Below are 16,572 nucleotides of genomic sequence, written 5' to 3' on the forward strand. Positions count from 1 at the left end.
TGGAGGCCCGTTTCAAGCCAGAGGAGCTGCGACGGTTGGTGGTAGACCCAGGTGGGGGAGGGGTCCCTGTGCACCGGGCCGCGACTGTCTTGGCCCAGAGGGGCAGTGTGGAGGGCTGCCCGTTTGGATCTCCCCTGAGGCCGTGGAGAATATTGGCGCTGGAGCGGACCTCATCGTGAGTGAGCCCCGCCTCCCTGCGGAGTCCCGTGGCTGCATGGCTGCCTGAGGCAACGCGGCCCTGAAAGAGCGGCTGCATGGTACAGGAGGCAGGGGTCCGGGGGTCTTGGGACTGAGGAGACAGCCCGAGGTGAGACCCCGACGAGAGCCACCGGAGCTGGAAGACCCGCCTGAACTGGTGAGGCTGCGGATCATCTACTTGGCACCTTGCTGGTGAGGGTGCGGTGCTGAGGCTCCGAGGAGAGGGTGCTCACTCCCCCGGAGTTCAGGTTGGTGTCGGCGGGAGTGGGGCGAGTCCCCTGCTGGTTTGAACCGGTCCCCTGGTGGGGGCGGTCTCCTTTGAAAGTGTGCCACGGACTGGCATCGGCTTGTGGCGGTCCTAGCTGGGGGGTGGCAGGAGCTGGCCCTGTCTGCATTGGGTGAAAGCTGAGGGCAGGTATCTGATTGTAACACACTGTGCTGACATTGGGGGCCACTGGGGGTCTCCTTGGGGGCTTAGGTGCACCCATGTGTGGGCCATCTTCATTGACACTGCATATTCAGCTGCTGTCCCATTGTGATTCAACTGCTTGTGACCGCCTGCCCCTCGGCCCTGGTCTGTCATGCTCTTGTAAGGTGGTCGACCCTGAGTGTCTTACTGGGTCCCCCGGGGCACTTCAGAGACTCCCCCCGCATACTACAGCATATTGTTTTAAAACGACCACCCACCCTGCTCTCTGACTTCCCCCCGGGTCCAAGTCCCTCAACCCCGGGTTGAATTTCAGGAGGAGATTGGGGAAGCTTGGAGTCCTCGTTGGGTCGGCTGAAGTCCCAAGGGTTTCGGAGTCCCCAGGTGCTGGCGGGCTCTTGGGTTTTCATCTTTACTCTGGGATCCCCGCTTCTCAGCAGTTGTTGCTCCGCAGTTCCCTTCCTTGGTTCTTTTGAGATTTTTGGGAATGCCACAGTGTTCTCTCCCTCCCACTCCCGATGGACTGGGCGAGAGCTCTGGAAAGGTTTTGTCACTTGCCAACGTCATCTGGGGGTATCCACACCATGTCTGCTACAAGTCAATCTGAAAACATGGATACCCAATCAATGAGTAGAGCCATGGCGGCTCTGTTGGAGGAGATCAGAGGATTCAGGGCTGAAATTGGCAAGAAACTAAACTCATTGGACAAAAAGTTGGATGCTGTGGAGGACCGAGTTCAGCCCTGGAAGCCAACCAAAACTCGGTTGATCTCCTTGAGACTCAATTTGATATGCATCTTTCGGAATTAGTGAGGAGAGAGGAGAAAGCCACCCTTAAGCTGGATTACTTAGAAAATAGAGAGCAGCGCTGTAACCTGAGATTCTTGGGGGTCGAGGAGCGAAAAGGGGAGATGCCGGTGGATGTGACAAAAATAATAAATGCAGTAGTAGGTAAACTCTTTGACGAGGGGAACACCAACGAGCCAACAATCGACAGAGCCCATAGGGCGGGAGCTCCAGAGGGTAGACCCCGTTCGATCCTGTCAAAATTTCACTACTACTCTGAGAAGGCCAAGATCCTGAGGCTTGCCCAGAAGAAGGGGCCTATTGACTGGGAGGGCTCCAAAGTTGCTATATATCAGGATTTGTCAGCCCTCACACTGGCGCGCAGGCAGCTATGTAGTCATTTAATGAAATGGCTCCAATACAGGGGTGTGAGATACAGGTGGGGTCATCCATTTTCCCTTCCGTTCGAAGTGGAAGGCTACAAGTATTCCCTGGTTACGGAGGATGATATTCAGAGGGTTTCTCGGGAGCTCCTGGGTGACCCCGCCTCGGGGGATAGAGATCCAAAAAGAGGCAAGGTCATGTTGGTGCTTTGAAATGTTAACAAGACTGGGAAAAGGTGCCAGGTCCGAGGGTACAGAAAATTTAGAAAAGTGGTGCCACCTTCTCCCGAACAGCCAGTGCTCCGATTTGAACTGTTGGGATCGAGGTTTGGACTGGAAAGCTCTCCCTGGATCGTAGGGGGTTTGTTCTCTTGAGGGCTAAATTCAAACTCTAATGATCCTTTCTGTGTGGGTGGGGTGGGAGAGAAATATGTGGTTGGGAAATAAAGATCTGGTTGGGCCTGTTTTTCAAGGGGGGGCTTAGAATGTCGTGAGCTTTTTCAGTGGTTAATCGCCCTGGTGGAGGCGATCGATGGTGGCCTGATTGAGCAGCAGTATCGATGTCGCAGGTCGTTCAGGCGCTCGGGAAAAGGGAAGGTGGGGGTTGAGGGGGTGTTTACAGTTTAGAAAAGTTTACAACTGTTTGGTTTGTGGAGGTCACTATTGTTTGCAATTACCGTTCAGGAGTCTGATTTCACTGAAAACCATTCCTGGTGGGAACTTCATTGAAGAGCGGGCCCTGGGTACAGAATTGGGGTGTGCCGCCTCTTTTGAAGGGCCCTGCAGTGTTCTCTGTCTATCTAATGGCTGACTTTCTCCTTTCACTTACTCTGTGTTCGCTAAATGTTCAGAGGCTGAATTCTCCCAATAAAAGATCCTTGGTGATAAAGGAGTTCAATAGATTGAAGTTGCACTTCTTATTTTTGCAGGAAACTCACTGGGCAAGGGGTAGGGAGATGGCCCTCAGATCCAGAACTATCCAGGAGGTTTTCTGGGTCTCAGCCCAACCAAGAGAAGAGGGTAGCGATATTGGTCTCCCCCAAGGCCCACTTCTGTGCTAGGGCCCATCGGGCAGATCCGAATGGCTGATTTGTGATGGTGAAGGGAGAGATCAGAGGGAGGAAAGTAACCCTAGTGTCCATTTATGCCCCTAATGAAGCCCAGGATCACTTTTGGGAAGACACTAAAACACGGATTATGGGATTTGCGGAGGGTCTTCTCTTGGTGGGGGGGAGATTCTAACATGGTTCTTCACCCTGAGCTCTTGAGCTCGATAGAAAGTCTCTTCGCCCTTGTATAGACCTCCACACCCAGAGGAAAATAGCTGCATCTTTTCATGCAACGAATGAGATGCTTAGTCTGGTGGACTCTCATTCTAATAGTCACAACCAAACCCGCTCTTTACCTTTTTCTCCAAGCTGCACTTATCCTTTTCGAGGATTGATTATGTTTTGCTAGATAAAGCCCTTCTTGAGTGCATCACGGAGTTTGGGGTGGAGTTGATCCCCTGGTCGGACCATGACCTAGTCCGTGTCCAGGTGGGTATCTCCGCGGGTCACCCTGCGTCCTCTAGATGGACGTGCAACAACCTCTTGCTGAAAGACAGAGAGTCTGCCCAGACCCTCCTCGTGAGTATCAAGGAATACTTTGAGCTTAACGATAATGGAGAAGTTGGGGAAGCGGGAGTTTGGGAGGCCTTTAAGGCAACAATCTGAGGAGTTTTGATTGGACTGGGGCTAGCAAGTCTCTCAGAGATAGAATACATGAGTTACGACCAGGGGGTAAGACCCGATCCCAGATGTCCCCAGGTGAATTGACTGAATTCCAACAGCTTAAAGAGAAGCTAGCCACACTTATGGTTGGGCAGACCGAGAGAAAATTGGCTCTCCTCAAGCTAAAGTACATGGAGAAGGGGGAGAAGGCAGTTACATTTTGGCTTGGAGATTACAAGAATTTAGGAGCAGTAGGAGGGTAGATGCGCTGCACCTTCCAGAGGGTGGGAAATACCTCGACGACCCAGGTATTGCTGAACTATTCCGAGCTTTCTATGAATGCCTCTATACATCTGAGAGCATAGACGGGGGTCCAGAGACCAGCCAGTTTCTTGACTCTCTCATGATCCCTTGCCTCCCCCTAGATAGGGCAGATCAATTAGAGAGCCCCATTACACCCCAAGAGGTGCTGGATACTATCGGCTCCATGAAGGGGGGACCACCCAAGGAGATGATGGCTTCACTGTTCTCTTTTACAAGTCATTCGGCTCTATTCTTGCCCCCTTCCTATCCAAATTATTTAACGCGGTTCTTGACTCAGGGAAGCTCCCCCAATCCATGCTATCGGCCTGCATAGTAGTTATTCCAAAAGAGGGGAAGGATCCAATGAACTGCCAGTCCTATCGGCCTATTTCACTGTTAAACACTGATGTAAAGATTCTTGCAAAACTTCTTGTGAATAGATTGGCCCAGCATCTCCCCTCGCTTAGCCATGGTGACCAGGTAGGGTGTATCCCTGGAGGCAGGGCTCTAATTATATTAGGAAAACCCTTGGTCTGATGCACGAAGTGGGCAGTAAAAGTGTTCAGGCCTACATGTTGTCGTTGGATTCTGAAAAGGCCTTTGACAGAGTAGAGAGGTTTTATATGGGAAAAGTCTTGAGGAAGATGGGTTTCAGGGTAAAATTCTGTGGGTGGATTTCTGCTCTGTACAATGGCCCTTCTGCCATGGTGTCTGTTAATGACACGCTCTCGTCCGCCTTTCGCCTTTCTCGAGGTACCCGTCAGGGCTGCCCTTTGTCTCCTCTCTTATATGCTCTCGCTTTGGAGCCCCTAGCTTTAGCTATAAAACACAACCCCCAGATTACTTGGATTAGCTGTGGCGACCTAGACTTTAAGCTATCCTTATTCGCGGACGACATTGTGGTCTATATGACCAACCTAGACAATTCTCTCCCGGCTTTCTTGAGCTTGATCCAATCATTTGGGGCATTCTCGGGCCTAAAAATGTACTTGGCAAAATCATCTCTCATGCCGATGGGGCCGCTCGACGGTCTCATTGAAGGGTTGGACGTGGTGAGTGGTATTAGAGTCGAGCGGGTGGCTACGCACTACCTGGGTGTCCTGCTTCCGAGGGACTTAAATAGCATTTTTTAACTTAATTTTCCCCCGGTCCTCTCCAAAATACGTGCGGACCTGCAGCGTTCGGCTCCGATGACGCTCTCGTGGTTTGGGCGCATGGTCTCCCTGAAGATGAACATTCTGCCCCGCCTCTTGTACCTTTTCTCTGCCCTTCCTACAATAGTACCAGACTCGTTCTTCATCTTCAAGGCCCTCCAGTCCATGGCTTTGCGCTTTGTGTGGAAAGGGAAAAAGCCAAGAGTTAAGTTTGCCACCCTATCCCTTCCGAAGTCCCATAGGGGCTTTGGGCTCCCGGACTTCCGCTTATACTATAAGGCGGCACAGTTAAGGGTTATGTTGGAGTATATGAAGGAGGACATGCGGACATATTGGTCGTTTATAGAAGATACCCATACCCACCCTAGGAAAGTAAGAGATTTCCCGTGGGACCCGTCGAGGGAAATCCCGGACAGGGTACGAACTCACCTGACGTTGCAAGTCCTGTGGACCTTATGGAGGCAAGATAGAACCAACATTCAGCTCTCTTCCTGGCCATACCCTCTGTCTTCTCTAATGGGTCCTCATTTAGATCTGGGGAGGAGAGGTTTCAGAGATACCCAGAAATGGTCCGATATGGGTCTAGAACGGGTCGCTCAGCTATTCCAGAATGGCACCTTTATTGACTACCCCTCCCTAGCGGAATTTATGGGGGACCACCCGATATCTATTTTCGACTTTCTCCATGTGAAGGGTATCCTGACCGAACCCAAGTGGGGGGTGGATCTGGCGGGCCCTCTCAAACCCCTGGAAAGATGGTTGGTGGAGGCCACCTCAAGAAGAGGTTCCCTCTCCAAATTGTATAAAATCGTAATCTTAGCTCAACTTGAGAGTAGACAAGGTTTTAAGAGGTTCTGGGAGGAAATGAAAGAAATGGGGTGAATCTTTAGATGAGGACGCCTGGTCCAGACTCTTTGGGGTGATACTGTCTAGCTCCCTTTACATGGCTGCCATGGAGCACAACTTTAAAATCCTTCACACCTGGCACATACCCCCCGAGAGAGTGTCCAGAATGTTTAGCGGTTCCTCCCCTCTCTGTCCCAGGGAGTGTAGCCAGAGGGGCTCTTGGTACCACTTGTGGTGGGAGTGCCCGGTTATTCAGATCTTTTGGTCGTAGCTTTTGAGCTGGATTAAATATATAGTGGGCTTTATGATTCCCCTGTGTTCAATGGACATCCTGTTTGAGTTCCCCTCCCTGGCCTTGGAGTCGAGCGTCTACCCTAAGGTGGTGCAGGCTATGCTTAGAACGGGGAGGTTAGCCTTGGCACAGAAGTGGAGAAGCCCCGTCCAAAGCAGATTGGCTGACTAAGCTCTGTGTCATTTTCACTTATGAGAAACTAACAGCCCTGGTACACGATTATATGGGCGCTTTCCTGCAGGACTCGACAGTGTTGCTCTTGCACGAGGACTGTGGTTCAATGAGACTTTGAAACTCCCGCCCAAGGGGCAACTGGGTGTGCTCACTCGTGTTATAGCAGCCTAAATCACTAGTGTTGTTTGTCCAGTAGCGAACCCAAGATGCCAGCCTATTTGTTTTTTAAAACTCAATGGTTCCTGTCTTTCGGTTTTCTGTCTCCTCAAGGCCCATTCGGGCACGGTTAAATATGAGCCGGGAGAGGGTTTGGAAGGGGGGGTTGTTCCTTGTTTCTTTGTGTTAAACAATCACTGCTATTGGTTTTTGCCTGTTGTAGTAAAATGTTCAATAGAAAATAAGTGGGAAAAAAAAGAAGATTGCAAATCTATAATAAAAAGTGTACATTTCAGGACAACATGTAAGCTTTTGCGCAATATAAGTTATTGTTATTTGAGAATAAATTAAATAATACAGATATTTCGGTTTCTGAAAGGAAGGTCTGCTAATCAGTTGCTAGTTCATGCAAGGGGCCACACCATAAGATACTTTGCTTCCAAAGTGCATCTCAGCCTTTGTAATATAATCTAGGTTGTTCAAAACTGTCAGGGAATTGGCTAAGTATTGAAGATTGCTGCTCACAACAGGATATTCAATGTGTCAGTCTGCCAGGAGTGCTGCTCACATAGGGCATGGCATGCGTCAATATGCTATTCACATTTCAAACTCCCCATATTAATCTTATGCAGAAATTTCTGTCTCAAGAGGCCCATCCTAGATGTTCACATTGTCATGCAACGCTCCACAGTGTCATGCTAGATTCATCCGCTGAGCAGCACTTAACAAATACACTCATTTCTTCTGGTATGACGCCGTCTGCTTAATGACCCCATCTGTATCATCACGCTTTATCATTTCTGTTAAATGCACATCTGTTTGTTTGTTTGTTTGTTTGTTTGTTTATATGATAATGCGCTCCAAGCCCTTGGGCAGCTGGGCGCAACAATACAAGTAGACTCGAAACTTAGTTACAGTGCCTGACACAGGCTATTACAAAACAGAGGTAATTTACAACAAATGATACAAGTGATACAGTACATATAGGATCAAGATGGGTAAGCGTAAAAGAATACCGTCTTAACATATGTATAATATGATCAGCTAGATAAGGGTGAATATCGTTACATATCATTGTTGTGCAGCCATTTGAGAGCGTTACATCTAAATCTAGAGTAGGGTAATGGGTGTCTGAGGTCAGGTGGGAGTATGTTCCATGATTGTGCAGCTCTCACAGGGAAGCTAGATCCACCCGCTGTGGTAAGTTTGAATCTCAGGACTTCAAGTAAGAAGGTGTTGGCAGATCTCGTCAGTCGGTTTGAGGGTCTCCAGTTGATTCTTTCAGCTAGGTAGGGGGGTGCTTGATTGTTGAGGCATTTGGATGTGAGAGAAATAGTTTGAAGGAGGATTCTGTCCTTTATCTTTAGCCAGTGGGCCTCAGTCCGGTGTTTGGAGATATGCTCTCTACGTGGGATATTCAAAGCTGCTCTTAGGGCATTATTTTGTAATCTCTGCTTTTACTTGTGAGGAGTATATCGTATGGAAGTAAAGTTGGGCTTTCAGAAGTTTACTGAATACATGCTAATTTTTAGATGAAGATATATGAAGATGATTTTAAGAAAGAGAGGTCTGACAGAGAACGCATAAATGAAGAGAAGGAAGAACTGCACAGGAGCAACAGGAGAATGCAGGACGCGTTGAAGCAGCTGAATTCTAAGGTATGCAATGGAGGTGGCGGGTCTGAATGCTAATGTGAGAACAACCTTGCAGATAGTTATCAGGTATATGTACCTTTAGTGGCACATTAAAAAGCCTGGTACAGTAAAGCAGGATGTTTTTCAAGCAATGCAGTAGAAGTAGAATGTCACATATAGGACTCTAAATAAATTGGTTAGGAGAGATTAGGGGCAGGCAGTAATGCAGCACTATGAGTGTACACATACCATTAAATTAGCGCTGTGTTTAGTGACAGAGAGTCACCCTGTGACCGTTGTGTAGCCTCTGAGTCTAGGTAACATCAACTAATAATATCTTGCTTGTATACTCGAGGGCTAGAGGAGAAAACTACATTCACATCAGGGGAATGGTGCTTAGCCAAACAGGTGACTGGAACAGCGGACAAGAATACACAATCTCCACCCACTGCTTTCAGCCAACCGAAGCCCTTCTCTGGGTGGCGCCATTTTTCTTAATGTGAGGCGGCAACAGTGAGCCTACCCCCTATCCCCCACACCAAAACAATCCTTAACCCTTCCCGACTCCCTCCCTCACCACTTACATGCTCGACCGCAGCTTTGTGCTCCGGTCCCGGTGCTCCTTCGTCTGCCAGCCAAAGAAAATCTTGGGGTGTGAATGGCTTTCACCCCAAATCTGTTGCAGACATGGCCATTAGAGGCCATGTCCACCTCACATAGCGGGGGTGAAACCCATATACACGAGACACCAAAACTGTTCCCGTATAGCAGACATGGTGATAAGGGGAGAGGGCAACATAACCCACTTTGTTCTCAGCTAAGGTTTTTGAATGTGCTCTTTATACAAAAGATATATAACAAACATAACCTTTTGAGTAGAAACAGTTTTTTAAATGTTTATTGATCAAGAGTTTAATGTACTCCACAGTCTGCTTATTGCACTGGCAATCTGAGCAGAACGGTATACATTTTGTTGAACTATTTCTTCAGCTTTCTCAAATAACGTTACATAAAATGCACTATCTATACAGCATTGCCCTCTGGTGGTATTGTGGCATATTTTTCTGCACCTACTCTACTAAGATTCAGAAAGCAATATGTATTGCATAGAATTTTTTTTTCATGTGAGTTAAATGCATAATCGCCCTCATGTAGTAGACTGGCATTTTTTAAGTACCTACTGCCATCGAAATTCCTTCATTTGATTTCTAGTATGTGCCATGTTTTTATTTATTCACTGGTCAGGGCATATCAGTAAAACATCCAGTAAGGTAAAACATGCAGTAAGGCACAATCCTAGGAAGTCTATGAAAAAGAGCAGTGAGTGCTTGTGATATAGATATATGAAATTCCATGCACCCAATGCTTTAAGTGGGGTAGAAAATCCAGAGGATGGGGTCTAAAGCAAAGCAGAAGAATATTTGGGGAGGGGTCCAAAGAAAGGCAAATAGATAAGAAACCATGTTCCTCCTACTCCTGCGGATGACTCACACTCTGCTCTGACAAAGCCCTCTCTAACCTGCATCTTGAGAATCCATCTGAAGCCTACCTACAAGTGCAACTCTTGGTATGAATGCAACCTCGCTGCCCTGAAACGCAAGTGCAACTGGCCTGCCACCTGCTCCAAAGGCAATACAAACTCTCTATTGTGTCCCAGAAGAGGGTCCACATACAAGCTTGTGTCGCTGTGGCCTCGAATAACATGGCCAAACTCTTTAAAATCTGCAAGGAATTTGCCAATCCTTCTGCAGCCTCTGCATCTCCCGTTCCCTCCAAAGCCCTCTATAAAGCTCTGGCTTCTCACTCCACCACTAAAACTCAGGACATCCTGTCCAATATCTCTCCTCTCCCTCTACCTCTCTTGGCCCCTCTCTGGCCGCTGCCCCCTCTCCTCCTCCTAACTCCTCTTACTCTCCGACAACATCTGACATCATTTCTAGAAAAGTCTGAGGTGCTCCCCTGATTCTCCAGATCCATCAAGGACCACATCGACACCCTTGCTACAGCCTTGGCCAATTTCTGCAATCATTCTTTCACCACTGGATCTTTCCCCTCTCTCCTCAAGCACTCCCTTGTGTGGCCCCTCCTTTAAAAGCCTTCAGCTGATCCTACCTGCCAAGTAAACTACCACCCAATCTCTATCACTCCTTTCCTGGTCAAACTCATAGAAAATCTGCCCACCTCCCAGCTTACTCTCCACACCAAAACTGTTGGTTGCCTCCACAACCATCAGTCTGGCTTCACAGAAGCCAGAGGCATGGAAACTGCTCTCCTGAACACCCTTGAAGATTTGCTCTCTACTCTTGACTGAAGCTTTCCTTCTGTCCTCATCCTCCTTGACCTTTCCTTTGCTTTTAACATGGTCAGTCACGCCATCCTGATCAATCGACTTTACGAGAATCTGGGTATCACAGATCAGGCCCTGGAGTGGTTGACCTCCTTCCTTCTGGACCAACCCTCGCAGGTCCAACTTGGGTCCTTTCTCTCCACCACCTCTCTCTCCACATGTGTTGTCTCCCAGGGCTCCACCCTCTCACACTGGCTCTTCAATGTCTACTTGTCCCATTTGGATCAACTGATCTCCATCTTCTCCTCTAACTTTCAGTGTTATGCGGATGACACTGAGCTCTCCTTCAGACACCCCTCAGCATCCTCTCCTCTATCGCTCATTCCTGACTGCCTATCCGTGATTCAGGGCTGGTGCTCCTCCGACGATCTCTGTCTTAATGCCAGTAAGACCAAGACCCTTCTCATTGGGACCTTTGCTCCTGCTTTCCCTCTCTCACTCTGGCTACCCTCCTTGGGCCCTCTTCCCTCACCTTCCTGTGAGGCAAAAAACCTTGGTATAATCTTCGACTCCACTCTCTCCTTCTCTTCTCACATCACTGACCTTGCCAAGAAGGCCCACTACCAGCTGCACTTCCACAGAGGTACTCTTCCTTTTCTCACTTTCCCCCAGAAGCTCACTGTCGCCAGAGCCCTGGTTCTCGCTAGGCTGGACTACTGCAACAGCCTTTTTCTTAATCTCCGCCCTCTTCAGCTAATCCAGAACAGGACTGCAAGACTTATCCTTGGCCTCAAGCCCATGGACTGTATTTCTCTAGCCCTGGGATCTCTACCCTGGCTCCCAGCGGCTGCAAGGATCAAGTTCAAGGCTCTATGCATTGTCCAAAAGGCTTTCCGGGACCAGAGCCTGCATTAAATCCAACTCTCTCTTCTAAAATAGGTTCCTTTCCAAGCCCTTCACTCAGCTACCTCGACTCCCTAAGGGACAGACGCTTCTCCAGGCAGAGAGTGGGGGAGGGGGGGTAGATATCTCTCCTCTGCAGGTGCCTCCCTCTGGAATGGTCTCCCTGCCCCTCTCAAACTTGAGCCGGATCACCTGAAGACCTTTGTTTTCTCTTCTGCATTCTCTCCTTTCTCCTCTGCATTCTCTCTCTCCCTTCCCTGCTGACCTACCTGTCTGCTTTGTCAACTGATTGCCTGGCTACCCAGAGAGCCTCACTGGGTACATGGCTCCTCCATGATCAGTCTCCACTGCACTGCCTCCAGGCCAACCATGCACTTCGGGCTGTAACTATAACCTCTACAGTCCCCTGCCTCCTTGCACTTATCATGAGCTGCACGGCCCTGACTGCACTTTTGCAGAGAAATTGGTGCCCTGATTGCACTTCTCACCTCCCTCTCCCAGGCACTTCCCCCCTGCACTTTGCGCTGCCGCACTTGCCCGACTGAATGACACAAGGCCCAGTAGGATCGTTTTTTTTGTCCTCCCTCTGTCTTCCCTATCATTTCTAGTCACGTCTTGAGACACTTGTGCATAGGCACGTTATGAATGACATATCACATCATATCATATCATTATACTATGTGTGGCCTAACACTTGACTTCTCTTTGCCAAACGAGAATACTTTAACACTCTCATTGACTCACTCTCCTCTCATATTCTCAATGTTGATTCCAAAACCTAAATTGTATCCCCCCACTCCTGACTCTGCCTCACTTTATTCTCTCTCTGCCTCAGAATTTTCAATTTCCTCTTAAAAATTAAACTTCTTCTCTCATCTTCTACTTCTTCTACTCCACTATATTCTGAAACTTCTCTCTCTTCTCCTCTTTAATGTCTCCTTTCCTTCCTCTCTCTAACTCTGATGTCTCTTCTTTTATTGCTAAAGCAGCACCTTCGGACCCCCATCCACCTTCTTTAATCCCTGTCATCTATCCTGCTCTTCTTCTCCATCTCTCAACTCTTCTTATTCGTCGTTGATTGTCTCCACTTTCCCTCATCCTGTGAACATACTTCTATTCTCTGAGCCTTACAAAAGCCCTCACCTGACCTGTTCTGACACTCTAGTATACACTCTTTTTCAACCCTTCCTTTTCTTTCTAATTTACTTGAACTCATTTCCGAGGTTTCAGTATTTGTGAATAACAATGCACTTCTTCCTCTTTGTCAATCAGGTTTCCATCAATGTTGCTCGACTAAAACTGCCCTTCGTGCTGTTTCTGATTATCTCCTATCTGCTGGCTATGCTAAACTATCTTACCTTCTTGTGCTTCTCGACCTGTCAGCCCCCTTTCATACGCTCACAACACTATTCCCCTCAACTCTCTTCATCATCCCAATTTGTTTGACTCTCTTCTAGACTGGTTTTGGCCTTTCCTCTCTAATCACACTTTTCCAGTTTCCTGGGCTGGTCTCTCTTCTATCTACCCCCTTTCTTACGGCATGCTTCAAGGCTCAGTGTTAGGCCCATTATTGTTTTTCCTATATATATGCACTATTCCATTATTTCCACTTTTTGACTTTTCATATCGCCTCTATGCTGATGACACGCAGATATTTATTTCGTTCTCTACTTCCCATGACTCTGTTCACTCCACCGGTTCGGCCTGTCTGCTCCCTTTCTAGTCCTGGATGTCTAATCATTTCTTGCACATCAATCCCTCTAAGGCTGTGGTTCCATTCTTTCCTGTGTTCACCGTTCCTCCACTCTCCCCTTCTTTTATCTCATTCCCTTCCTCTTCCATTTCAATATATTCTTCCACTCACAATCTAGTTGTTATCTTCCACTCCTCTCTTTCATTTTACGCTCACATCTGCACTATTTCTCGCTCCTAATGTTCCAATTCTTTAATATCCGCCAGGCTTGTCAATGTCTTACGTTGGACACTTCTGAAATTCTTATCTCCTCTTTAGTCTTTCTTCTTTTGTTCCATTATTCCTGGCAGCTTCTTGGTCTTCCTGTATACCAGCTGCTCCCCTTCTATCAATCTACAATGCCTATGTTTGTGTTCTCAGTGGCTTATCCCCTTATGATTCTGTCTCTCCATTTCTGCCCTCTTTACATTGATTATCTTTTAAATCACATCTACTTTACAATTTCCTTTACATTGTCCTCAAATATCTGCATGGCTTAGTTCCTACACATCTTCCCTCTCCTTTCTTTGTATCCCCCCTTTCCCCTCATTCTCACCGTTCTCCGTCTATTTTTCTCGTATTTGCCCCCTGTCCTCCTTGTGCCTCTTCTCGCTTTTGCTCCGTTTCTCTACTTGCACCTAAGCACTGGAATGTCCTCGATTTTCCTCTCTGGTCCTCATTCTCTCTGTCTCTCTTTAAAGACCATCTTAAGGCTCGCATTCTCTGTGTGAAAGACTGTTTGAAACTTGACATATTTTGTACCATTTTATTTTTACTTGTAAAGTGCTTTGGCGTAAAGCACTATATACATACAATGAAAATACAAAACAGATGCATTGTGCTCATGACTGGCATGAAAAAGAGTCCTGTCTAGTTTAAAGAGGGTGTTAAATATAATACAATTATTCAGCATAAAAAATTCGACTAAAATTACTTTTTTTAATTACAAAAAATGAAATCATATAAAAATAAGAAAACGCAGATTTCATTAGCTCACCTATTTTGAACGAAAACTATAATTCGTTTGTATTCATTCATTGTTTAAAATCTTTTTAATCACACGTCTGAAAGATCCTGATGTGTTTCAAAAATCAAACATGTTTTCTGTGTCACATTTTACATTCAGAGTATTACAAAACAAATAATCTAAGTCCAGATATCTGAATCTGGTGACATGGATCTAACCAAACGGTGATAGCGACATCTGCTGGTCAAAATAAAATATTATCATTGACAATTGGTGTCTGGGGAAATTGAGCACCAGCAGAGCTCTGGCACGTGGGACGTTTTTGGCCCTGCTTTGCCCCAGCTTCTGCCAACAAAGTGAAATCCCTACATGTGCCAATAGAGTACCTCCGTTAATTATTAAACACCCCGGCATGCCCGAATGCAAAGGCAGATGAGAAAAGTAACCCTAAAATGGATAGTCACATTTTTTTAAGCAAATAGCGTAAGTGGATCCAAGGACATGAACAGAAGACGAAGACCTGCGCGGTCCAGTGGGATAATGATCCCACACAAAATGCTATCCAGAATGAAATAGCCTCCATCATATTCACTGACACACAAACCCATCATTTCACACCACATCTAAGCATGGAATACTACCAAATCAGCAGTGGAGTAACTTTGCTGAAAATGTTGTAGGGGCATGACATCTGAAGAAAGGGTGCCCCAGCCAAATGAATAGGGTCACAATGGTGTGCCATGAAAGTTTGGGGGGGGACAAACACCCCTGTCCCCTCTCCCCTATAATTACGACCATGCAAATCAGGCATCCAGGCGTGCAGTGAGGGTGCTTATGGCCCCACACGTTCTTAGGTGTGTGACCAGTGCAGCGTTCGCTTTTTCACCCCGTACGAACGCTCAGCCGTGCATGCCCTTGTATGGAACACTGTCGGGTATTTTTGCAACGTGCATCATATCTAATTTTAACAACTGCATTTTTTCCAGATCATTGAAGAGCGAAAAAAATCTATGAGAAATCGAACAACAATCACCAGAGCACGTGAAGCACTAGACTGAGGACATTCCCGAATAAGAGGACTCTGGGAGCTCTTCACAAGCCGCTGTTGTAGAACAATCCAGAATTGAGCATTCTGTGCATTAGGCTGCATGGTCCAGGATGTAATGGCAGGCCGTGACTTTGTGTGTAGCACGCGACTGGCCGGGATGGGCGAGACTCGTCAAGGGGGGTCCAGTTCCTTTAGCAGGCGGAGACCTCCTTCCCTAGAGCACCGGCCCCGACAGAGGGCTATTATGTGCGTCACCCTCACTCACACGCGGTATTGGCCATATCTGTAACTGCACTGGAAGGCAAGGAATCGAAATGAAGAGATGTCTCTGGTGCCATCTAGCGGCTGTTAAACTGCGAGCACCTGACGCAACATCTGAAGTGGAAGCACAACCCACCGAGACAACAATTCCTCTTCTCCGGTCAAATGACGCCCGCTTTAAAACTCTGCTGGAAGAATTCAAGAAGGGAAGGAGCTCCGAATTCTCTTCCCCTGAGCAATGAAAGGCGTCCAGTATATTATTATTATTGTTTTTATTATTTTGTAGGTTCTGTAATGGAGTGTAATTCACAATCTTCTAATTCCCTATTCAAGTGATGCGTCCGCGTTAACATGTCCTATGTCTGCTGTATATGCGTTTGTTAATAATTGATGAGTGCCACATTTTAAGGAAAGTTTACATATTTAGGGAAATGCATACAACCAACGGGCACATGCCGGACTGTAAAAAGGCTACAAGCCACTTCACCATTGCATTTAATGGATGCAGTTTATACAGAAATGTGTGTTTCACTTGCTGCAAAACCTCTTCCACCCGCGCCATCAAAATGCATCCGTTTACGCTCGTTAGTAAACGTGTCGCAGATTGACCGAGTGTCTTATAATAAAATACTTAAGTATGAAGTACATCATACATTCTTGTGAAGTTTCTCATCTATTTCTATATTTAAATTATGCATCCAATGTGCAATATTTTTGCGGTGATCAGACACGAGACATGGGGTCGTAGGGTGTGACACAAGAAAGTGAGTCCGTGTTAATACGAATGCTGGCAGTGATGCGCAACTAAACAGGGCTACACGCTCATTAGTTGTAATTACATTTAAGGCCCATCTGCATTCAGCCTGATAGATACATGGTGCAACGGGCAAAGTCTTGATCGCATAGAGTGCCCACCAGTGGCTGCACACGGGCATGCAGACGGGTGTCTAGACAGAGAGACTTACAGCCCGACCACACGTGTCAAGTCGATGTGTTGTCTAGAATGTGACAGACCTGAGTTTATATTACAATAAGTTGATGGGCAATGGTGAGAAGATGTATGTTGTGTCCATGGGCGTTTTGAGTCACGAGGGTGGATACGGGTACCCCCTAATTCAGTGATGTCACTTGTGCTGTGATGACCTCATTATATAGTTGAGTTGGTTCTGAGAAGTGTCTCATTTGAGTTTGCCTCGTTTTTTTTCTTCAAGATTGGCTCTTGTTCTAATTCTTTAATGAAAAAAGCTGGCTGTTCTCACCCTGTTTTTACACACGCATGGTGGACTCGTGGGGTGTTACTCAAAAGTGTA

At 47.1% G+C, this 16,572-nt stretch overlaps 1 protein-coding gene across 3 annotated transcripts in view; it reads left to right on the forward strand.

Moving 5' to 3' along the window:
- Positions 1-15,912, forward strand: part of TNIP3 (TNFAIP3 interacting protein 3) — a 451,042-nt gene extending 435,130 nt beyond the window's left edge. For all 3 annotated transcript variants that reach the window (XM_069631170.1, XM_069631168.1, XM_069631169.1), the window contains exons 7-8: positions 7,963-8,088; positions 14,940-15,912. In XM_069631170.1, the coding sequence (XP_069487271.1) occupies positions 7,963-8,088; positions 14,940-15,011 (198 nt within the window). In that variant the 3' untranslated portion in view covers positions 15,012-15,912. The remainder of the gene's footprint in view (positions 1-7,962; positions 8,089-14,939) is intronic.
- Positions 15,913-16,572: the final 660 nt, after the last annotated feature.

This window comes from Ambystoma mexicanum, chromosome 6q (genome assembly GCF_040938575.1).
Source record: "Ambystoma mexicanum isolate Mex_15411 chromosome 6q, UKY_AmexF1_1, whole genome shotgun sequence".
Taxonomy (NCBI): domain Eukaryota; kingdom Metazoa; phylum Chordata; class Amphibia; order Caudata; family Ambystomatidae; genus Ambystoma; species Ambystoma mexicanum.